The sequence below is a fragment of the Lactuca virosa genome, chromosome 3 (genome assembly GCF_052849685.1).
Source record: "Lactuca virosa cultivar CGN04683 chromosome 3, Lactuca_virosa_CGN04683_v6, whole genome shotgun sequence".
Classification (NCBI taxonomy): Eukaryota; Viridiplantae; Streptophyta; class Magnoliopsida; order Asterales; family Asteraceae; genus Lactuca; species Lactuca virosa.
The window spans coordinates 53,608,922-53,633,714 of record NC_136428.1 but is presented as its reverse complement, the minus strand read 5'-3'; the positions used below and the strand labels follow the sequence as shown (position 1 = coordinate 53,633,714).

The following is a 24,793-nucleotide window of genomic DNA, read 5'->3' as shown; positions in this document are numbered from 1 at the left end:
CTTCCCTTCAAAATGTGTATACGCTTTGTAGTCGCTTACTTGGTTTGATATGTTTCTCCTTATGCCTTGTTTTCTCTATTTCGATTTTGTTGAGTTTGATTTTTTGCACTTCATTTTGTGCATTGTTATCCATCATAATTCATAAACTTATGGGTCAGGTAGGATCGTTTCATAGGAATGACATGATTCATTAGATTATAAATGTAATTGGGTAAAATAGTTATTTATTGTTTCTTGGTAGATTAACAGTAGGATTCACCTGCATGCTTCATTTCTAGGTTGTGAGTTTTAAATGCTCATAATCTGCCATTGAAGAACGTTATTTTGTGTCCTTAGGGTTTTCCAATTTGAAAGCTTTACACGGTGACTAATTAGCCATTCACATGATGATAATCGATATGTGAATGGTCAGTAAGCTCACCAACATTATTGTGTTAAACAGTCTTATTATGTGGGACTGGAATTCGTTTAGTATCACATCAAGTCTATTAACTACATATCTTATAATCATTTCTGATTTATAATTACAGTTTTGGTGGCTAATTAGCCAATCACATATATTTTGTGCGATTGGTCAGTAAGCTCACCTACATTACAATGTTAGCAGCCTTTTGGTTTCCATATGAGATTTTTCATTTTCATGCCAAGGCTATAACTACATGTCTTAACTTTTTCTTATAAAAAATTGTTGTTATTAGTTTTGTAAACAGAATTATGAGAAAACAGTAGTTATGCTAAATTTGATGTGATGAGGTTGGATTCTGGATTCTGTGTTAGCAGCCATCTCCCGTAATCTTGTATCAATTGTTGGAGTAACAAGGGTACAAGTCTGTCTACTAAAGCTTGCATCATTCTGTAATATAAAATAATATGTCACAAAAAAAAAAACTTAATATTACTGCATGTTTCAAGTCCTATGAAACAGAGTAAATGTACTTACAAGCTGCCTGGAACCTCTACAGCAGATGTTGGCAGCATGGTAAATGGTTGGGTGTATATCTACATAATCAACAAATTAATGAATTAAAGCATAATCTAGCATGGAATGGGGTAAATCACAAATCATACATGATATGTTTAATGTAGAGAAAATACCTCAAGAGTGAGATCTAGCTTCACGTCAACATCCAGATATGGTTCAGAGTTCTTTGTGCACCAAGTTATGTAATTTGTCATCTCCGCTGTATTATATACACAATTAATCCATAATATTATAGAAGACATTATTGTTGTTACAAGCAAATTGATGTTGCGTCTCTTTGTTATTATGGGAGGGTGGGTATCTAAGATTTTTGACAAATAATCACACCTTTTGCTTCGATCAAATCGTATCAAGTCAAACATTGTAATTTAATTGGATCAAAGTATTTCATGTTTTTAGTAATTGTATACACAAATTAAACAAAGTTTACAACATCATTATCAAAATTATATCAAGTCTGAGCAAATACCTGAAAAATGCTCATTTTGTTGTGTCACGACTTCGGAACCCTCAAACTGCAGAAAATGTATAAATAAAAAAATGAATTTAAACTTTGATTGAAAAACCTTTTTCCTAGATTTACATTATCATTTCATATTGTATCTGTTTCCAGGAACTAAATTCCGGGCATTAGTTAGTTAGTTACCTTGCAACATAACAACTCCACCATGCAATCTTCAGTTGTTGGGGTCACACGCAAATCTATCACAGGAGAGACCTCAAAGTTTAGCAAATTCAGTTGTGGCAAAGTACACCTGCAAAACAATTCTCATTAAAAAGCAAGAACACGAGCAACTCCTGTAAATGGTATCATTATGTTATAAAGAAAGCAGCAAAATGCGAACCTGTAAGTGGTAAGATCGAGTTGTTCAAATTTTTGCAGGGCTTGAGTATTTAGAAGTGCTTCAATTCCAGATGGATGGCTTAGAAATTCCCTAATTGGATATATTTTTTTCCCTCTTCCATGTAGGTCATTGTAGCTTGGAATATTGACTCGATCCTTCTTCCTAGCAGATAATTTAGCCTTTTTGACATTAGAGTCAAATTTCTCATTACTGCTATTGGAAATAATGCTTAATCTCCTCCTGGAACAAAATCGATTACGTGATTCCTAGTGCCAAAACAAAAGAATATTAAAGATTATACTAGCATAAGATAATTAAATAACTGTATCACAAATTCACAATTATCAAGTTAAGGTTCCACATGTTTGAAATCATGAAATGTAGGCCATTGAACTGATGTCGCTGTAATTTCAATTTCCAATTCCAACTTTTTTATAATTGTGCATTGGGAGCTCTCGTTGAAGGGAGGAGAACATGAAAATTGGAGATATCTATCAAAATTTATGTATTTCTTAAAACTCAATGGTAGTTAGTTAGTAAAGAACCTGGGAATGAAAAGCTTTTGGAAGAATCAGGGAAGCTTCAAATTTGAAAACCTTCATCATTCCAATACGAAATATATATACTCCTGCTATTCAATTATGCATTTAGCAATAACTAGAAAGAAATTAGAAAAAGGTAAGCAATGTCTATGGTCTAAGAAAGAACCCGATTTACCTGATCGCTCGTGGAAATGGTGTGTGGTTGTGAGTGAGTGTTTGTGTCAGAGAGAGATAAAGAGAACTGCTATTGACCAAACAACCCGCCAACGACTGTTGCTGTAAAAAAGAAAAAAAAAAAATATATATATATATATATATATATATATATATATATATATATATATATATATATATATATATATATTCATCTGAAATTAAAAAAAAATGCTATACTTCTTTAAGTTCATTTAAAAATTATTCGACATAAATTTAAAATAATTGATTTATAATCAAATACAAATAATAAAAAGCACATATATATGTATCTTCAACGAAAAAAAAAGTTTTATTTTATTTTATATTTTACACTAATAATTTACAAATATACATTTTTGAAGTAAATATCGGTAACGATTACATGTATTTGAACTGAAGTAATTTATTAAAGACTTTCTTAATCTATTTAAAATTTTCATTCTTAGAAACCATAACAATTTTACAACATTTTCGCAAGAAACCATAGTTGGTTCAACACATATAAACCAAGTAAATATATTATATAGTGTAAACAGAAAATAAGCCAACGACCATTCCAAAGCTTATCGCGCTCTTTACAAGTCCATACAAACAAAGCCGTTTCCAAGCCTCTAAATACTTTCTAGAAACATATTCTATGCATTCTACAAAAACGATAGTCTCTATTTATAACTCAAATAGATGACATTCCAATCACAAATACCTAACCGATCAAAGTATCACCAGCTGGTTAGTACTCAAATAGACATTTTGTAGATCCTGATGTATCAGGCACGTTAATATTAACGTGCCTGACACATACTGCATATTGTATGTATCAGACACATCACATCATGTATGTGTGTGTCTGACAGATACTTAAATGTATGAGTCACCATCACATGGTGCCTACAAAGGGATCTATCTTGCTTCAATCCCTTTGTATTACCCTGAGCTTAGCGCTCCTACAGCGAACATTGAGTTTCTCTTCATCTTGAGAGGGTGTTATGGGTCTTTTTGTAAGGATTGTCCCACCAACACCTCCAATCATCTGTTTGATCCATGGCTCGTTTTCAACATTTTTCAGATCAGGGGACGCGCTTCCACTTCCATCAACTGAATTGCTTTTGATGATATCGAGAAATGTTTGTTTTACGATTCTGTCCTCCAGACTGTGAAAAGATATAACAGCAAGCCTCCCACCGGGTGCAAGACACCTGAAACAATCATATAACGAAGCCTCGAGTGTCTTGAGTTCATCATTAACAGCAATTCTTAAAGCCTGGAACACTCTTGTTGCTGTCTTTATCCAACCTTGCCTCCCTCCTGTAACAAATACAAATACATTACTCATTCTCATTCCTGTTTGATTCCATTCCATCACACCAAACAGATTGTAACAATTGAACTCACCTTTTCCACCAGATGTACAACTCCTTATAAGATCTACTAGATCACTAGTAGAATGCAATCCACCAGTTAATCGGGCCTTAACAATCCTCTTCTGAAGTGCACGCCAATTGTTCTCTTCCCCATAATCACGTAAAATTCGTCCCACTTCAGCCTCTGGCCATAAATTTAGTATGTCTTCAGCTGTCAAACTTGCCTATAATAGTAATAGTAATATGCCTGTTCTAATCAGTTAAACGAACAAGATATATAGACAATGATTAATTAATTAATTACATATGCTAATTCTGATTCTCACCTGGGGATCCATTCTCATATCAAGGGGTCCATCACAAAGCACACTAAATCCTCTTTTAGCATTGTTCACCTGCATATATATACTTGTAAAACATTAATATTGAAGGTCATGGATCTTTACATGTGTGAAATGGTTAACAGTTTACATACCTGCATGGATGACATTCCCAAGTCCATTAGGATCCCATCAATTCCTGAAGTCAGAAGCTTCTCATCTACCTCAGATATTGTGGACTTGATGTTCTTGAAATTTCGCAAAAAGGTATGTGTTTTTAGGTTGGAAGTCGAGTCATGGGACATGGAACTTTGGATCGAATCAATCCTGGCTTTTGCTTTTTCATGGGCAACAGGATCAAAATCCAGTCCAACATATGACTGCATCTCGGGATGAGCCTGAATTATCTGTTAGCTCCAGCACAAGAAATTAACATCAGACCCAAAAGACACGAGTACAATCGACAAAACCCTTTTCCAAATTCCAGGGCTACACATTATCAAAGGATCCTTGACCAAATAACAACAAAATGAATTCGAAAATCAAGCATGTAATAAAAAATAGAGAAAGGGGGAATCAGATTCACATACGGCGGATGAATGTCCGGCGGCTCCAAGGGTACAATCGACAAACGTCTGAAGCTTGAGAGAATCAAAAACCTCCAATACCTCACCTAGCATCACCGGAATATGACTCTCGGTGTCACCAAATTGACGAAAGCTCTCCTCATCAAACTTTTTATCCGACCGAGTCCTCCTCTTCACTACAGAATCTATTAGAACTCTACGACTAGTACCGGTAACGGAATTATCTTTTCTGTTTAGCTTTTTCTTGTTACGAGTAGAAGCAGATAAGGTAGTGGAATAACTGGCGACTGCGAGAAGGGAAGAGGAAATTTGGCGGCGGTAGCAATGCAACGGCGATAAGGTGAATGAAGGATGAAATAACAGTTGCTTAACGGCGGCCGCCGCTGCCGTGGCAGCGGTAATAGAATGCGAGGACATGCTGATCGGTGGTGGTCTAGTAGAAGTGGACTGGATTCATTTTTACTCTTCGGCATCGAGCCCAACCTTTATTTCCCTAAAATAAACTACAATTCACGAAATTTTTGTTATAAACATTTGAACATTGAATGGTACCTCTACGTTTACGTTTATTGCTTTTGTACACTTTTTACAAGGGCATTTTTATAACGTTTTAAATGTGCTTTTATAATTTTTTTAAACTTTCATTTTATATATACTTTATTTAATTTTTTTAAATGAAGATATTTCTAAAAACAATATATCAATATATATGCTTTCGTTTATACCTTAAAGTTTTAACATATTTAATCGAAAAAAAAGGATAAACAAAAATATTTATATTATTATACTGTTTTTAGAATTTTTTTTTTATAAAGAAAGTATGTAAAAAAGGTTGTATGAAAGTTTAAAATATTTTAGAAAAAGTAGTAAAAACAAGTTTAAAATATTGTAAAAAAAGTTTAAGAAGATTTTTAAAAAAAAAGTGATAAGTAATATACAAAAAGCTATAATATATATATATATATATATATATATATATATATATATATATATATATATTAAAAGATGTTGTAAAAAGTCTTAAACAATTTCAAAAATGTTATAGAAAAGAGATGTAATAAAAGTCGGAAAAAAAGTATAAGAAAGCTTTTAAAAACTAATTTGAAAAAAATAAATAAATAATTTAGGTAGAATTTCGTTAGGTGCATTTTGTGCACATTTTATGCATCCATTTAGTGTAGTTTACTTCATTTTATATGCATTTTATTATAAGTCATGTTAGTTTCTATAACAATCTTATTTGCACGTTTTTATGATCTTTTCAGGTGATCCGAAGGTGGAAACGCGTTTTGGGAAGGTGTCGGGAAGCACGGGTGAAGATGGCGGGATGATTTGATGCGAAACAAAGAAATTGAAAAAAAAAATCAAGTTTGCATTTACAAGCAGATGTGGGCACGGGTCGTGTTGTATTTGCAATAAAAAACGAGCACAGGGCGTGTTTGACCAAAAAGGAGTCGTTGACCATGCTGAACACCACCCATGTTGATTTAGCCTATTTTGTCACGGGCCGTGTTGGTCCAGTTTTGCATTTTTGAGCAACTTACTTTGGAAGAAGATCCGTGTTGATTTACTCTATTTTGACACGGGCCGTGTTCGACCCAAAAACTGCCTTTTGACGGTTTTTCTTTTTTAACCTATCTCGGGATTTTGGGACATGGGACAGACACGCTTCATATCATAGCACATTTGGCAAGGAGATTTCAAAGGTTTTTGCAAGGTTTCGATTGTAATCGTTTGGAAACATTTTTCATTAGATTTGTAAGTCTTGTTTGCGGATTATTTCATCTTTTCTAGACTTGTTGATTGTTCTATAGCCATGTGTGGCTAGAACCCTAGTTTCTCCAACTTCATGTTTTGACGTTTTAGTTGTGATTTCAATCATATGACTTGATGTTTTCTTTCAATTTCTATCTAGTGAATTTGATTTTGTCTTAATCAAATGTTTGATTTTAATTGTAATTCTTATTGGTCATTTGAATTAGGGTTAAGTCATTTTAGTTATCTAATTGCAAAATCTATAATTGTTTTGTAAATTGGACCAAGTAACAAGCGCTAAACTGATTTCCATTGAATGAATTTAATGTAAATCTTATTCACACACTTTTACGCTCTCGAGCTTGTGAGGAGTATTGAGTGTTGTTGGGAACATTCACATAAAGCTTATTGTAACCTTTTGATTTCTATATAAGAGCTTGTTTAGACTTAAATTAGAAGGCTATGCTATTTTCAAAGAGCTTATTATGAATTTGACGTCTTGGTGAATTGGAAGTGTTAGAGCTTGTTAACACTTTCAAGTACCAACTTAGGTAGAACTGAGTGCATGTCATGTCATCTTTGAATCACATTGCGAGATTGTCATACATAGAGTTGGAGTCTTTCATAAATTCTGAATTTATTTCAATTAGTCAACATTTTTCTTGTTTCTTCAAGCTTTTACTTGAATTATTGTTTACAAAACCCCCCTTTTTACTTTTGGTGACCAAAGTAACTTACGCAAAGAGGCATAGACTGATTGTCCTGTGTCTCTGTGGTTCGGCCCTGCTTGCCCTGTACTACCTTTTAGTTCAATATAACAGTGTTCTTTTGGAGTATATTGTACCCTATCATTTGTTGGGTTTGACAACCTAACAAATTGGTGCCGTTGTCGGGGACACAATGTTAATAATTGTTTATGCCTAGATCTTTTCATACAGGCACACCATTTCCGATTGACACGGAGATAGAGAAGACTGCAAAGAGATTATGGAAGCAAGCCAAGTTTCGTAAGAGGCAACCGGGTTCCGAAACTTCTTCATCATATACCCCTCCGGTCATTAACATTTGGGAGGACATACCCCTCTCAAGTGTGTCGGAAACCGAAACAGAAACCCTCTCACTCTCACCTCAACCATCCTCATCCAAAAATACCACTCCATTCTCTTCACCCGCTCACAATATTTCAAACTTCATATACATAGAAACCTTAATTCCTACTTCTACCATGGGAGACCAAGGAGAAACAGAGGTAATAATAACAACAAAAACAATAATCGTGGTCCACCTAACTCGCCCGAACAAACCCTTCGCCAATGGGCGAGGCAAAAGGTTACTTAACTACCTCTTTGTATCACCTATACGGCAGCCATAAACCTTGAACTAAAATCCAGTCTTATCCATCTACTCCCAACCTTTAGAGGCCTTGAAAACGAAGATCCCTACAAGTTCCTCACTGAATTCCATGTTGTGTGTGTCTAAGTAGTCTGAGTGTTCGACGGCGTTTCGGAGCCGAGGGTATAATCGTAATTTGTTAATTTGGGCCTTTATGAATTTTGGGTTCTCGTTCAAGAAGCTTTAAGACTATGATCAGTTGCTAGAAGTGTAGGGCTTCTCGTCACCTTTCTGTGGATATAAGGATCGTCGATAACGGAGTTGAAACGAAGAAGATATGACTGTTCGAAGTTGGAAAGGATCTGGAAAAAACTGTGCTCACGACACGAGTAGTTGGAGCTCACGACGTGAGAAAAGATTAAACATAAATATTGATTTAAATTGTGCTCACAACGTGAGCATTAAGAGCTCACGACGTGAGTAACGCTGCAGCCCAAGCCCACGATCTTTTAGGGTTTCCATCGTATTTAAACCCCATAAGATCCATTTTAGGGTTCCAAACCAGCCTCCCTCACCCCTAAACTCAGTAAAACCCTAACCCTAGCCTCTCCTTGTGTTCTTGAACTTTTGGTGGAGTTTTGGAGGTGTAAAGAAGAAGAGGAAGAGCATCTAGTCCATCATTTCTGCATTCAAGCATCACCATCATCCATTTTAACACCTTCTCGACCTATTGTGAGTTTCAAGTTCATTGCTTTATGTGTCAATAAGCCGATATCTAGATTTTTGGTGCTTATTTCTCTAGATTAGTGTCTAAGTCCATAACTAGTGTTGTATTAGTGTATAAGTCCATAACTATAATTGGTATATACTTGACCCGACCCGGCATGGTCCATTTGGGTTGCATGGCATCGGAACATTTGGATAAACCTTTTGTGAGAAGAGGATATTTGTGACATATTAATATATTATAAGTTCTAATATATTAATATGAAATCATATTGTTTAATTAGTATTGATCAAAAATTAATTTGGAATTAATTTAGTGATCAAAAGAGACTAATTAAATATATGGGGATTGATTGTGTAAATCATTCATTCTTATATATCTGGGCTTATGATCCATGATTCCTTATGTTGGGTTTAACCCATGTGGTGACCCATGGATACTCCATGGAGGTTAAAACCCATGAAGCATAAGGAATGGGTAAAGTCATGAGTTACATGGTGTAACCCTAATAGCCACACTATATAAAGACCCCATTGGTTGGTGAAATCGGCACTAGTGCATACACAAGAGGGCAAGCCGATTTCTAGAGTGAAGTATCTCTTCTCATGGTTATTCCAAGTTGTTTTGATGTTGTGTGAACCATTTGAGGTGTCACACTTGGGGCACTAGGCTCTTGAGCTCCATGGAATCAAGCTACAACAAAGAGGTATGTAATTCTACTAGATTTTATATTACATGTACTTTATATTATGCTTGTTAGAACAATACCTTGGAAAATTGATATTTGCATGTATAATAGAGAAAACATAGATCCAAGGTATTTAGGGTTGCATGTACACCTTAGGAGTGTTAGAATGCTCATAACCCATCAGTGGTATCAGAGCCTAGGCTTGTTTTCAAGTTATACATGCTGAAATAGCTTAAAAATCGAAAATTTTGGCTTCCTGGGCACCGGACTCGCTGAGTCCACTGATGGACTCGCCGAGTCCATGAAGAAATTCATCCTACTCGTCGAGTAGGTTCATACACTTGACGAGTAGAAGCCCCTGACATCATATTTTCGACTTTTAAGGCTGCATTGGTCTAGAATCATTACCTTAAACTGTTTTGGACTTATAAAACCTGTTTTTGATGTGGTAATGATTATGGTAAACCAATTTCAAAGTCATTATCAAAGTTTCAAGTTTTATATATGTTTATATGATTCTTGAAAATTGTTGATATGGATTGTTCATGCTTATGAGTTTTGGTAGATCATAGAAATTATATGCAAATTGTTTGTTAGTGTAATTCTTGATCTTAATGAAATTGTATGGACTCCATAACTTGTCCTCAAGTTATGGATTACCTAATGTTTTTTTTGTTACCTTGTTTTGTGAGTTAATTTAGATTAATGAAAAAATTATGTGTTAGTTGTTTTCAATCCAAATTGATCTAAAAGTAGTTCATAAAATGTGTTTTTGTAACTTTTCCTCAAGTTATATGAAAAGTCACATTTATGAATCTTAAAACTCAATGAAGAGTCTTTTTCTCATAAATAGTTTTATGCACTTCATAACTTGTCCTCAAGTTATGGATGTTCAAGAGTCTCTTCATTAAAGTTTTTAAAACTTTAATTAAACTCATAAGTTATGAAAATCCAAGAGTTTTGAAAAGTTTCAATACTTGCCCTCAAGTTTTGGAATTTGTAAAGTTTTGCTTATGAATGATTTAATTCCAAATCAAACCCTAGAATTTTAAAAGTTTAAAATTCAACCCTTATACTATTATTATAATTTTAATTATATAGATATGTATAAGATAAAGTCAATCTTACCGTTAGTAGGCCTCATTCACGAAGCTGGTCTCTAAGGGGGGTATAAGGTTACTGCCTATAAAATTGCAGTTTAAAGGGTGTCCACTCTCACCCACCGCTTCCTTGACTGGTGGAAGGTCGTTAGTCGAACGGGTAGGATAGGACTCTAATTCTCCCTTCATTAAAAGTATAATGATAAAAACTAAGTAACTAAACACTTATTAATTCCCAATCATAGTTACTTAGGAAAATGTGAAATGGTGCTAACCCATGAAATTACACTTTGCACCTTTGTTAAGTCGTTAGTGGAGCGTATGTGGTTAACCGGCACACTAACGTGGGACTGACAATGTGTGGCAAAGGGTAACTTAATGTTTATCATAGATTGGTGGAGCGCGTGTGGTTAACCGGCACATCAATTAGGTGATAAAGTTAAGGGTACCAAGTTAATTTGCATGGTTATTCACACCTTGTTTGTGATCCTCGGCATCCCAGTCACAAACTTGATGTAACACCCTGAATACAGAAGACCTAGAAAGGAAAGAAAACCTCAAGATAAGGGAGTGACTCGTCGAGTAGATGGGTGACTCGATGAGTAGGGGCGCGATTTTGCTCGCAAGATAAGTGACTTACTCGACGAGTCAGAGGACTGACTCCGCGAGTTGGCCAGGTTTTGGGGAAAACCCTAAATCGGGAGTTGATGCCCTATTTAAGCATCTTATTCTCATTCTATCAGCCTCATTTGTAGCCCCCATTGTCCAGAACCTGTCCCACGAAACCCTAGTGTTCTCTTTGAGTGTGTGAGCCTTATTGAAGGATTTAGAGTGTTCTTGAAGTCTAGAAGAAGAAGAAGGAGGTTGAAGGTCCAAGGAGAAGGTTGTAGATCCAGGAAGTTTGCTTCATCTTCTTTATTTCCTGATAATCAAGTTCTCACCTTGACTTCTAGTTTGATAGATCTCTTTATGTCCCTTTTTATGGAGTTTATGGTCCAAGAAGGATGTCTTGTGGGATTTGGACGTCCCCAAGCTAGATCCTTCCAGATTTAGAGGTGTTCAGAGTAGTAGAGGCATAAAGGTGGAAGCTTTATGCCATTATACCTCTCCATGCAAAGTTTAAGTGTTTATTATGGCATTTTGAGCAAAAAGGGCCATGCAAGGGTGCAAAGGTAGCAGCTTTGTGTGATATCTCGATCCTAGGAGGCCATATCTGGGTCTTGGATGCCTTGAGCTTGTCTGAAATCGTCTGAATAATGTTGGACATAGAGAGACTCGGCGAGTTAGTTGAGGCACTCGGCGAGTCAGGCCAGTTCTTGCCCCAAAACCCTTCTGTTAAGGGTATGAGTTGAGATTGGAAAGGGACTCAGCCAGTCTGAGTCCATAATGGTTATGAAGCTCATCTTACTCGACGAGTTCAAGGAAGAACTCGGCGAGTCTAAGACAATCTCCTTAGTTTATGAAGATGGACTCGACGAGTTGTTCATACAACTCGGCGAGTCACAGACTAGATACATTCATACATGGATGATGAACTCGACGCATTCAAGGATGAACTCGGCGAGTCGGACGAAGTTGGTACCGATTGTGTGGTTGAAGGAGAACCCGTCGAGTTATTGCTAGACTCGACGAGTGGATTCGGGGATTTTATGGGGTTGGAGTAATATGGACTCGATGAGTTGGTGGACCAACTCTGCGAGTCAGGTCAACTGGATGTTGACTCTGACCGTTGACGTTGACCAAGTTTGACCAGGGTTGACTTTTGGTTTATTGTGGTCTAAATGTTGTTTTGGGTATTGATAGTTCGGGGAGCCGAAGGGTCAGCGGTTCAGAAGTTGCCGGTTAGCAGTCAGAAGTGTTCAGCGAGTTTTCAGCAGTGCGAGGTGAGTCTCCTCACTGTTTGTATGGGTATACGACCACAATGCCGGCCCATGTTATTATGTATGGTAGGAAGACCCGGGGGTTAGCCCTAGGCATTATGCATGAAAGACCAGGAGGAGGCTCCTGGCACACAGTATGTTATTATGAATGGTAGGAAGACCCGGGGGTTAGCCCTAGGCAACATGCATGAAAGACCAGGAGGTGGCTCCTGGCACACTGTATGCTATTATGAATGAAAGACCCGGAGGTGGCTCCTGGTACACTGTATGTTGAGTAGCCTAGTAGAGTAGTATGTATAGTTGTCTTTGTGATGCTTGCATATAAGACTAGGGGGTGGCCCTTGGCACTTGTCTGTAAGACCCAGGGAGTGGCCCCAGGCCTGACAAGAAAGACCACGTGCGGCCCGTGGCAATACAGCAAGACTATGTTTGGCACATAGCACCTCACTTGATTATGGATATGTTTGTTATGTATGGCTCATGGTTACGTATGGCATGTATGGATCAGTTGATATGTATGGTATGTGGTATCTGGGGAACTCACTAAGCTTCGTACTTACGGTTTTCAGTTATTTGTTTCAGGTATTAACGTTTTTCCAAGGAAGGAGCTCGGGGAGATCGCAGCGCATCACACCATGTTTTCCGCACTAGATGATCTTTGGGATTTAAAACTCTGATAAATGTCTTATTGAGAATGTTATTAAATGATTGATCAAGATTTATTTAGCGGTTTTTAATTAATCCAAAACGAAATTTTTGGTCCTGAATTTTGGGATGTTACAAGTTGGTATCAGAGCCTTGGTTTGAGGGATTCGGGCACACTCTCGGGTGTGTCTGGACTCAAACTGAGGGCTTGATATGAAAATTTTCAAAAGGAACCTGAAAAGTATTTGAAAGGAGAAAAGAACTTTGAAAAGAAAAAGGTGTGTGATGCGTGCAATCGACCGAGCTCAAGTAAGTGGTTCCCAAAATACCAATACATGTTTGATATGTGACATGATATGATTATATGAACTGCATGCTAGAGTAGGGCTGAGGATCTAGGAGGATGCCTTTTATGCCTGATATATGATTCTGAGAAGTGCATGCTAGGTTAGGGCTGAGGATCTAGGAGGATGCCTTGAATGCCTATTGTGTGAGCTACATGCTAGGACTGTCTAGTCAGCAGTAGGATAGCCTAATTATGTTATGTTTGATGTGGTTAATCAATGCACAAATGTTGCTTGCTTTGTGCTATAGGGGTCCTGACTAACTTTAACTAACTAGTGAGCGGATATGTAGCAGTGTTCGCAAGCTAGTTAGGGAAAGGAAGTAGGGATTCCTAGTGCAGCTGATGGCGGAGAGTAGGTCGGAGGGTGCCCTAGGAAAGCCTAGGACGAGATTAGTGGAAAAGGGTATCGGCAAAGGGACTTGGTGAAGTTGAAGCAATCCTTGAGGAAAGTACGGATAGATGTGGAAGGTAGTATGGGCCCGTACTACTGGAAGCAGAGGATCCGTACTCGAGTCAAGGAGGGCCGAGATGGAACCGGGAAACTTGGATGGTGTGTGAGACCTCTTGGGAGTATGTATGATCCTGACGTTTATGTGTTTATTCTCAGTATGGTGACCACACGACATGGAGCAGGATCTGGGTCAGGATCAGGATCAGGCTCGGGGGCAGGAACCGAGCAGGTTGATGACGGGCTACGCGAGTTCATCGCGTCTGAGATCACGAGAGGTATCCTTGAGTCGACCCCGGTCATTTTCGGGTCGATCAAGGAAGGGATTATTGAGCTGATGGAGGATCGCCTCAGAGCGTTCCGAAGTGATACGACATCCAGCCAGTCAGAATCGCGCACATTGTCCTTTAAGGGCTGCAGGGGGAGTGGCGCGCGAGACTTCCACGGGGTGAAGGACCCCATTATTGCCAGGAGATGGATTGCAGACATTGAGTCTGCACAGTTGACGAGCTTCTGTCCCGAGGGGTCGAAGGTTCGATTTGCTGCAGGATGCTTGCGGGACAGAGCTAGAGACTGGTGGGAGTCAGTTGGTGATTCCTTGGGAGCCTCAGCCATTGAGGCTATGACCTGGTCCGACTTTGTGACCAGGTTTAGGGCGGAGTTTGCGCCGGCTGTGGAGCTTCTGCAGCTGGCCAGGGAGTTCCTAGACATGAGACAGACGACAGAGTCGGTGGTGGAGATTACCGCCAAGTTTCGGGAGAGGGCCTTATTGGTGCCTCAGTATGCAGGGGATGATGAGATGCAGAGGACCCGCTATCATGACATGTTGAGAGCTGATATTCGGGAGCATGTCAGCTTCTCGGCATGCCCGACCCTGAACTCTATGATTGCCAGGGCGCGGGAAAGGGAGATTGATTTTGAGCATATTGCGAAGAGGAGGTCGGATCAGATGTATACTTTGGAGGGTCCCGGGAAGAGACCCAAGACTTCAGATCAGCGATTAGTAGGTCGGCAGGGCCGAAGTCAGTGCAGCACGTGCGAGAAACTGCACGAGGGAGTTTGTCGTTCCAGGGGTTCAGGCTGCTACAAGTGTGGCAGTGAGGGTCACGTCACTAGGGACTGCCCACAGGGGCAAGCCCATTATGTTTTCACTGCAATCAGGTGGGCCACAAGAAGGCCGACTGTCCGACGATGAGGGGAGGAGCAGGGAGTTCGTCTGCCCCGACAACTTTGAGGATTACGGATGGGTGAGAGGGTAGAGCCTTGCAGTGACAGATGAGGGAGATCTGGATTACAGCAGGGAATGTTGCAGGCATGTATCAATGGCTATTTTCGATTCTATATGTATTAGGATTGTTCTTACCTCGGTCTCGGGTGATAGTATGTATAAGTTGTCTCTCTGCTTATATTCGGATTGTATTTTCAGAATTGTCATATGCCAATTGCATACCAGAAATATTAGTAGCTAGTGTAAGGTCATCTTTCACTTCGGGTTCGAAGTGTCCAGTATTATCTCGGTTACGGCCGAAAACAGTTCAAGAGCGTTACGTGGGGGTCGGTGGGCAGGGTCCATGGAGTAGTCATCCACCATCATCAGGGTTCGGTGGTTCTAGTCTTGATGTTTGGGATAGCTTTTGGAAGCATCAAGGGAAGTGGTCTATCACTAAAGAGGTTGCTCTGAGCATTAGTTATTCGGACCTTAAGGACGTCAGTTTGAGCTCAGGGGATTATCAGTATCGGGGATGCAGGAAGTGTTCATCCAATATTCGGTATTTGGAGTGGGCTAGTGACGGATCGCTAGCAATATTAAGGCGATGGTAGTTATCATGCTTTTGTGAAAGGGAGGAAGTAATGGAAATCCTCGGATTTTCGCGTGCCGTAAAGACTTAGTCGAAGCTAAGTGGGGGAGAAACAATCATGTTATGGGAGCAGAAGCGGTTTTGAAACTGGGATAAGTTTCGCTCTCCTGTCAGGGAGAAAGACGGCCCAGGCGGCTGTATGAATTGAGGATAGTGTGAATTGGAAGTTCGGAAAACTTGCCAATTGTGAGATCGCATTCTCGGGATGTCTGATAGCAGATTGCAGAAGAATCGGTTGGGAGTTTTAGTTGGGACATGAGTACAGCTTGGGGGTACTAGATTGTGCTTGTATACTCGACTATGGGTTAGCCGTAGCATCAACTAGCAGCCAGTCGGTGTGGAAGGTGATGTCAGACTACCGGATAGCCATAGCATTCACCAGTGGTCAGATAGTAAGAGAAGGGTGGTAAGACTGCGGGGCGGTCCGTAGCAACGGTTAGCAGATAGTGTATGAGTGTTGTAAGACTATGGGGTGGCCCGTAGCGTTCGCTAGTTAGCAGGTAAAGTAAGGGAGTTGTAAGACTGCGGTGTGGCCCGTAGCAATCGTATATGGGTATAGTTAGATTGCGGTGTGGCCCGTAGCATTAGTATAGTAAGACTGCGGGGTGGCACGTAGCATTAGACGGCAGATAGTGTAGAAGTGTGGTGAGATTGCGGGGTGGCCCGTAACGTTAGTTGGCTGGTAGCGTAGAAGTGTTGTGAGACTATGGGGGTGGCCCGTAGCATTCACTAGTTGGCAGAACGAGTATAGTAAGACTACGGGGTGGCCCATAACATTCGTCGGTTCCTATTCGACAATACGAGTGTATCAGATGCGTGATTCGCTGGCAAGGTTTTTCAGATAGTTTAAGATAGGGCCGGGCAGCCGCCCGGATGTGAGTGGGCCACAATATGATTGGATTCGGAAGGCGGTAGGTCATTGGAGACCAGGAGTGATGTAAGTGTTGGGCTTTTAGCATTCTAACACTCCTATGGTGTACATGCAACCCTATAAACCTTGGATCTATGTTTTCTCTATTATACATGCAAATATTAAATATTCCAAGGTTTCATCCTAACTAGCATATTATGAAACACCTATACTACAAAGTTCTAGTTAGATGACATACCTTTTGATGTAGCTTGATGTCTTCAAGCTTTAAGAGCTTAGCCCCAATAGTGTGGAAGCCTCAAGTGGAATCACAAATCACCAAAACACCTTGGAAAACCTTTAGAGAATATGGATACTTGGCTCACACTATGAAATCGGTTATTGCCCTCTTTAGTGTATCCACACTAGCCACTAGCATAATTTCATAAACCATAAGACCCTTTATATAGTGTGGAGGATTAGGGTTAAACCCTAATACCCATGACCTTTCATTTCCTAGGATTCATGGGTTAAAGCTCCATGGACTATCCATGAAGACTTAGCCCAACCTAAATGAACTTGGCCCACTACACATATATATATCTAAGAGTCCATATTTAATTAGTTCATTTTGATCACTTAATTAATTATAAATTAATTCTTGATCAATACTAATTAAATAATATGATTATATATTAATATATTAGAACTTATAATATATTAATATAAATCATAAATATACTATTCTCAAAAGACTATCCATATAAATTGTGTCGGTGAAGTGCAACCCAAATGGACCATGCCGGGTCGGGTCAAGTACATACCAAATATAGTTATGGACTTAGACATTAATCCAACAGTCTCCCACTTGGATAAGTCTAAAACTATTATTGAGTATGACTTCAAAAACCAACTGGCAATCGTAGCTCTTAGAGCCGCTGTCGAACTCTGGCCTTGTCAATGACTTGTCCATTAGATAAGGGATCATATATTCCTCCATTCTAGATATCATATGGACTGAGACATGGATTATAAATCATTCTCTCTGTCCATCTGTTGTTTCCCGATTTCCGATTCATGATGACTGACTGATTGAACAGATCAAATCAGTCCTGGCTTGGCCAGCACTCACATGTGTCATCGCTAAATCATCGAGGGGCCCACAAATATCGCTTTTATCCCGAAGGTAAAAGGAATGGATAAACTTCGACTCATATGGCTTGTTCTACTACTTGTTGAATCATACACAAAGGCACGTTTTATAACATCGAGTTACCAATGCGTTTTCGTGCAATCAATGTACTATCAACTCATAGTAACAACTCATATCTCTAGGTTTGAAGAATATACGATATTATCGTCTCATGATCACTCGTGATAAAATCCATGAAGTGATTCAAATGAGCGCGGGTTGAATCCAATACTCAGAACTTATGAGCACTCATGAGTGTTGTAGCACCACTTTGTCCACCAACTTGGACCTCTACAAGCCAACTCATGACAGTCTTGATTCATATCTACTTCCAACATATGACCGACTGTGGATGGTTTGAATAACTTAGTCATTCAGGAAGAATAACCTAATTTATTCTGGAAGTCAAAACATGCAAGATGAAACACAAGAATAAATGAATCTAATATGGTATCAAACTATGAATATAAATAAAACACTTTTTATTTATCACCATACTGATTACTCATTATTCATTGTTTCGGTTTTATCAACTTTATACTTGAATTAAAAACACTAGTTGTCCCATGCTCCAAGCATGTACACTATGTTTTTCTTAAACAATAGCTTTGCCATACACCAAGTATGCACTCTATGTTTGTCTATGATCCTTACTTTGTGAAATAAACCAATTAAACATAATTTCAATGATTCTAATTTCACACTCCCAAATCCTTATCGAAAAATGTGAGAATTTCAAATTCCTAACATTTACCAAAATCTGTTTAGATTTTAAACTTATATGCACAGACCCTCTTGTAATGAATATGTACAAAGTCACAAAGACTTGTCATCAGTCATTACAGGTTATTCCAATGGAGGTCAATTCCATGGAGACGAAGTATCAAAGCACATTGCTTTGAATATCCTTCTTGCATTAAGTTTTCTAATCTTGCACATATAACATCCACCTATGGAGACAACTCCATATTCCTATTTTGACTACTACTTCTGAACAAGAGTTGTCTCTTTTCCAGAATATGTCAATATGGTCCTTCCAATATTAACAGTATACTTCTAACTGTCCTTGAGCAACCAATCTTTGGTAAAACCTTAGATTGTCCTCGACAATTGCTTAATCATTTTAGTCATATCCAATTTTAGACCTTTTCCCTTCTTAATGCCTCTCGGCATTTGGAAAAATTTAGAAAGGACAAATATTATAGCACATGCAATCGATCCTGTACCCAAAGCAAATGGGACACGATTCATGATGTCTCACATAAAGACATGATTCTAGACCAGTCTTTTGCTACAATATTTTTATTTGCCATGTTTTCAAAATTTGACTATGAAGAGGGATGCCGTAATCATAATCGAATTTTTGAGAACGCAATATATAGAATTTCCTTAAGTTGAACCAATCCAACATGAATTCATATATATATATTCTTGACTAAAGATAATGAACTATATCCTCTCCCTTAATTATAGCAAAACAACTTTTTCAATCCCTGCAGCCTCACGAATTGAAACTTTTGTTTTCTATAATTAACATTGCTAACTTGCAACACTAACAATAATTATCATGCTCCCACTAACACGATGATTATTAGCATAACACTTATGCTCCCACTAGCTTTGACATGTACTCAAAAATCAGCTGGACTTCTAGAAATCAATACTTTATTTACTTTCTTACCAAAGTTCAGATTTCTGATACGAGATGCTTTGATAAAACTTTATCAAAATCATACACCTTTCCTTAGATAGCATGCATGTGTGTCTAAACAATTTCAGAACTATGAAAAGGGATGCCGTAATCATAGTCTCAATTGTTTAGACCTTTTGCCATGTGCTTCAAATCTACTTGGTGGAAGTGTTTCCTCACCATCATTTTCATGAATCGGAGAGAAACCTTATGACCCTTAGATTTTATGGTGTATGTGTTCTTATCCATGTGAATCGTCAAAACCATAGTCACAAGACAAGGATAATGACAAATCCAAACTCATATGGACTGAACTTATGCAATCTTAACTTCTTGCCACCTGGCAGTACAGGGCCTGCCATTGCTTCCAAGTTGTTATGCAACCAATTGAGAACTTTCAGAACTCCTATGCAAAGCCAACTTTAACAGGAATGGGCACAGAATATGTCAACACGATAGGTTATAAACCTCAAGTCGTGTGCTAGTGAAGAACCTCAGGTTTTATTCTTGATTAGTTCTTGAAATTCTTTTTAGGATCTTTAAGACTCCCACTATCCTCTTGACATATAAGACTATCTTGCCAAATATTCAAGAGATAGTGCGGATTCTTTATCAAGACAAACACTTCACACAATTGGCCTTAGTTGGTCTTTGTTTTATCCAAAACATCACAACTTACCAATTTCAAATGTACAAGAGTAGGACACTTTTACTCTTACATTTGACAAGTGTTTTAAACATTTCTTTAAGATATGTCACTCAAGTTACAATCTTGGAGTATGACTATAAGAATTGTTTTGGAACGAAGTATGACTCATCTTCCTGATCTAACCATTTCAACAATTCATGACTCCTCTTCTTAGTCATAAGAATGCACTAAGATGACCTTTAGAGGACTAATTGTGATATGATCTCTAAATCATTAAGATGATCACAAACATGATACTAAAGTACTCTCCCATCTTTTCAGATTTGAGAAACTTTTATCTTTCTGCCTAAGTTGATTCTTCCCATTCGTTCTGCCATACATTGAGACTTTTCCAATGTTTCACAATTATACTTAAACTTGTAAGTATAACCATATTTACTAAACTTTAGTAAATCAAATAGTCTTAACGAGCTTTGTGGTGGACATGACCAGTGCACAAGAATGTGTACTCGATCCCTTTAGTCCTTCACTTGACTCACACATCCATGTGAACAAGTAATTAGTCTTGATTTTCCAATGCTTGAAAGTTCTCATTCATCATACTATTCAACTTGCATGATTCCAAGTTTCGGTCCAATTGAAACTTGGGTGATGAGGAACTTTCCTGATTTGGTAAATTTAGACAGTACCACAAATGAAAGAATCAAATCCATTTTCCAATATTGCTGTCAGTGGAATCATATAAGCAACAATTTTCCACAAATACCATTGTAAGGATACTTCAAATAAATAAAATTAAACAATTTTCTTTTATTTTAAAACTTTGCGAAAAAACTTATCCTTACAATCCACATGGAAAATTGTTGTTATCTATTCCTTAGCAATATATCATAACTTCTTAAGCAACTGCTCAAAATTTTGATGCGATCGAAATCCACCTTCGCGATCAGAATCAACATATACTTCCTTTAAGATTTCTCTCTATTCTTTGATTGTTAAAACATCAACATGTGACCCAGTCACATCATGTAATGAGGATCTCAGAATAGAACTTAATAGAGTTAGATAATGGGCTCTACCTGATGTAGAGTCAAACTTATTGACTTTAACATCCTTAGGTAAATTTGGCAGCTTTGCAATCAACGCCCCTTCCTTTGGCAAAATAAACATATGGACCCTTTGGTAATGGGACTATCTCAGACTTAGCCTTTCTCTTTACCATTTGGTCAACCGGGTTGACTATGGCCAATCCCTTTCCATTGGGAAGAGAATGCTTTTTCTGGATTTCGAGTGTCACCATTGTCACTGTCCATAAAGTTTTTAGGAAGTTGATCTTCTAATCAAATTTGCTTTACTATCGTTCCAAATCATTGCTGATTCAGCAGCACCAAGCAAATAGATATGATCATTAAGGTTCATGTCATAGTCTGTTTCATAGTAGTCCCAAATGAACTCACTATGTGACTTAGAAAGTGATTAAACATCCAACTTTCTCAAGACTTTGACACCCAACTCTCCCGGCTTGTCAATATGTGACTTCATCTCTAAGATGTGATCACACATAGACCTTGCTTGCCATTAGGGCTTGAGTGACCTTGAACTTGTGGGTTAGGGAGAATAATTGGAGGAGGTGGAGGAAGAGAAGTATGACTTCCATGAGCCAAACTCGGGAAGTCATATTCATTAGGAAAGCTTGGTTTGGAAAGATCATTGTTGTCTAAACCAGACATCAACAATGGGAGAAATTCACGTAAAGTTGATTTAAGTCCTTAATATAACACCCAATATGATATATTAAGGCTAGGACCCAACAAACTATTTTATAACTTGGAAGAGAGATGCCGTAATCCAAGCTATAAAATATTTGAAGGTAGGTGAATGACGATTCACCAATTTCCACCAAGATAAACGAAATGTATTATTAGGTTTTAATTGGTTTTGAAACTCCTAGATTCTTTTGAGATTCATTGAACTTTTCAATGGCATGTTTCAATCTCGAGTGTGTCCTTCAGGTTTTGTGACTGGGATGCCGAGGATCACAAAACAAGGTGTGAAGTAACCATGCAAATATACTTGGTACCCTTAATATTTACCCCTCAATCGATGTGTCGGTTAACCACACACGCTCCAACGATACTATGATAAACATTAAGTTACCCTTTGCCTACCTTGTTAAGTCCAGGTTAGTGTGCCGGTTAACCACACACGCTCCACTAACAGCTTAAACAAAGTGCAAAGTGTAATTTCATGGATTAGCACCTTATTCACATTTTCCTAAGTAACTAAGATTGGGAATTTATAAGTGTTTAGTTACATAGTATTTATCATTATACTTATAATGAAGGGAGAATTATAGTCCTTGTCCTACCTGTTCGGCTAACAACCCTCCACCGGTCAAGGAAGCGGTGAGTGAGAGTGGACACCCATTAAACTGCCATTTTATAGGCAGTAACCTTATACCCCCCTTATAGACCGGCTTCGTGAATGAGGCCTACTAATGGTAAGACGACTTGCTCTTATACATATAATATATTAAACTTTTAATATTATAATAGTATAAGGGTGTATTTTAGACATTTAAAATATTTGGTGGTTTAATCGATTAATTAAACTATACTCTTAATTTAATTAAATTTAAACCATGTCATTATGAAATTATTAATTCTCTTTTAATTAAACACTTTAATTATCTATTAATAAAGTCCATAAGAGATAATTGAATTATTCAATAAAAACATCATAATTCCAATTATTAAATTCAAAATTAAAACCATTTAATTAATTGTTTAAGTTATGAACCCAAGAATTTTAGAATTCAATTCTTTTTTTTTATCATAAAAAAACTTTTTCCAAATTCCAAAACTTGAGGGCAAGTTTTGTAACTCTTGAAAACTTTTGGATTCCATAACTTATGGAGTTAAATACTTGTTTTATGATGAAACTTTTCATGTTCCATAACTTAAGAACAAGTTATGGAATTCTTTAAAACATTAAGACTAAGTTTTGTAACTCTATAAAAAACTTTGAATCAATTTTTTTAAAACCTTTTCATATCCATAACTTATGGAGGTTTCAAAAAACTCTTTAGATCAAACTTTTAAAACTAATAAAATAATCATATCATTTTAACTTTTACTAAATTTGACCTAATTCAACTCATATAGCAAATGATTCAAATTGTACAAATAATTAGTTTTTTCACAAAAACAAGTAATTATCTTAAAATTTGACAAACGTCATGTTTTTTTCCTTTTTTTTCCAACTTTGAAAATAAAACATTTGCATCAATATAACAGAAAACAACCCATGGCTCTGATACCACTGTTGGGCTTTGAGCATTCTAACACTCCTATGGTGTACATGCAACCCTATAAACCTTGGATCTATGTTTTCTCTATTATACATGCAAATATTAAATATTCCAAGGTTTCATCCTAACTAGCATATTATGAAACACATATACTACAAAGTTCTAGTTAGATGACATACCTTTTGATGTAGCTTGATGTCTTCAAGCTTTAAGAGCTTAGCCCCAATAGTGTGGAAGCCTCAAGTGGAATCACAAATCACCAAAACACCTTGGAAAACCTTTAGAGAATATGGATACTTGGCTCACACTATGAAATCGGTTATTGCCCTCTTTAGTGTATCCACACTAGCCACTAGCATAATTTCATGAACCATAAGACCCTTTATATAGTGTGGAGGATTAGGGTTAAACCCTAATACCCATGACCTTTCATTTCCTAGGATCCATGGGTTAAAGCTCCATGGACTATCCATGAAGACTTAGCCCAACCTAAAATAACTTGGCCCACTACACATATATATATCTAAGAGTCCATATTTAATTAGTTCCTTTTGATCACTTAATTAATTATAAATTAATTCTTGATCAATACTAATTAAATAATATGATTATATATTAATATATTAGAACTTATAATATATTAATATAAATCATAAATATACTATTCTCAAAAGACTATCCATATAAATTGTGTCGGTGAAGTGCAACCCAAATGGACCATGTCGGGTCGGGTCAAGTACATACCAAATATAGTTATGGACTTAGACATTAATCCAACAGTAAGACTGCGGGTAAGTCGTAGCATTCATTAGCAGCTTAGTTTGCGGAGTGTGGGCGGGGGCCCGTATCTCCGAGTTAGCATGATAAGAATCAGGAAAGTTTAGCTAGTTGAGATTAGACGAGGAGGGGGTCTGCATAGCCCTGGATAGGTGAGACATGTAGGAGAGGCCGCACCGAAGTATAGATGGGTGAGACCCGTGGGCGAGGCCCGAGTTCTATTAGCAACAGGTGAGACCTGGTAGAGACCTTAGGGTAAGGTAGGGGATCGGGGATCCTAGATCTTCTACAGCCAGAGTGGCTGGGTTGGTAGAGCAATTCTGGTAGTCGTTGTAACTTCTTAAGTCGCTGAGAGCGACTGAGGGAATGTTCTTGCATTCGGTAACCGGTGGGGGGACCGGTATTTCGAGTAATGATAGATCAGTTGGGACCAGGGTGGTCTCGGTTCATCCGGTAGGCGGATGGGAGTCAGCAGGACTTCATGCAGGAATGATGGTGAGGGATTTGTTGCAAGAAGCCTTGAGCTGATCGGGTGGTGCTGAGTTGCTCACCGCGGAATCAAATGATCTCAGAGTAAATGATTTGGCTTGGTGATGCTGTCCTCGTCTGAGCCTTAAACGTAGCAGAGAGGGATATGTTGCTCGAAGGATTGTCTGAATTCTCACGCTGGGTGGAGTTTTCAGAATTGGACCATTGTATATGGGTTTATTCCG

At 37.9% G+C, this 24,793-nt stretch overlaps 2 protein-coding genes across 3 annotated transcripts; both read right to left on the bottom strand.

Moving 5' to 3' along the window:
• Nucleotides 1-660: 660 nt before the first annotated feature.
• On the bottom strand, nucleotides 661-2,634 carry LOC145165703 (DUF1997 family protein, putative (DUF1997)). Of its 2 annotated transcripts, XM_079084510.1 has the most exons (8): nucleotides 2,545-2,634; nucleotides 2,373-2,455; nucleotides 1,828-2,093; nucleotides 1,629-1,737; nucleotides 1,452-1,497; nucleotides 1,096-1,181; nucleotides 941-999; nucleotides 661-853 (listed from the first exon to the last, which is right to left on the bottom strand). In XM_079084510.1, the coding sequence occupies exons 2-8, from the start codon at nucleotides 2,430-2,432 to the stop codon at nucleotides 730-732; spliced, it is 750 nt and encodes a 249-aa protein (XP_078940636.1). In that variant the 5' UTR covers nucleotides 2,433-2,455; nucleotides 2,545-2,634; the 3' UTR covers nucleotides 661-729. The 2 variants fall into 2 exon arrangements, with proteins under 2 accessions (XP_078940636.1, XP_078940634.1); XM_079084508.1 differs by lacking the exon at nucleotides 2,545-2,634 and having other exon boundaries at nucleotides 2,373-2,516.
• A 432-nt stretch (nucleotides 2,635-3,066) lies between these two features.
• LOC145165702 (uncharacterized) lies at nucleotides 3,067-5,353 on the bottom strand. Its single transcript, XM_079084507.1, has 5 exons — nucleotides 4,836-5,353; nucleotides 4,401-4,652; nucleotides 4,252-4,320; nucleotides 3,957-4,149; nucleotides 3,067-3,869 (listed from the first exon to the last, which is right to left on the bottom strand). The coding sequence occupies exons 1-5, from the start codon at nucleotides 5,247-5,249 to the stop codon at nucleotides 3,475-3,477; spliced, it is 1,323 nt and encodes a 440-aa protein (XP_078940633.1). The 5' UTR covers nucleotides 5,250-5,353; the 3' UTR covers nucleotides 3,067-3,474.
• Nucleotides 5,354-24,793: the final 19,440 nt, after the last annotated feature.

Excerpts from the sequence above, each read along its gene's own strand:
- LOC145165703 (XM_079084510.1), bottom strand. The coding sequence starts at position 2,432 with ATGATGAAGGTTTTCAAATTTGAAGCTTCCCTGATTCTTCCAAAAGCT. Across the intron at positions 1,498-1,628 it reads TGGAGTTGTTATGTTGCAAG|TTTGAGGGTTCCGAAGTCGT; the intron begins GTAACTAACTAA and ends CATTTTCTGCAG. Across the intron at positions 854-940 it reads GTAGAGGTTCCAGGCAGCTT|AATGATGCAAGCTTTAGTAG; the intron begins GTAAGTACATTT and ends TTTATATTACAG.
- LOC145165702 (XM_079084507.1), bottom strand. The coding sequence starts at position 5,249 with ATGTCCTCGCATTCTATTACCGCTGCCACGGCAGCGGCGGCCGCCGTT. Across the intron at positions 4,653-4,835 it reads CCGCCGGACATTCATCCGCC|ATAATTCAGGCTCATCCCGA; the intron begins GTATGTGAATCT and ends TGGAGCTAACAG. Across the intron at positions 4,321-4,400 it reads TGGGAATGTCATCCATGCAG|GTGAACAATGCTAAAAGAGG; the intron begins GTATGTAAACTG and ends ATATATATGCAG.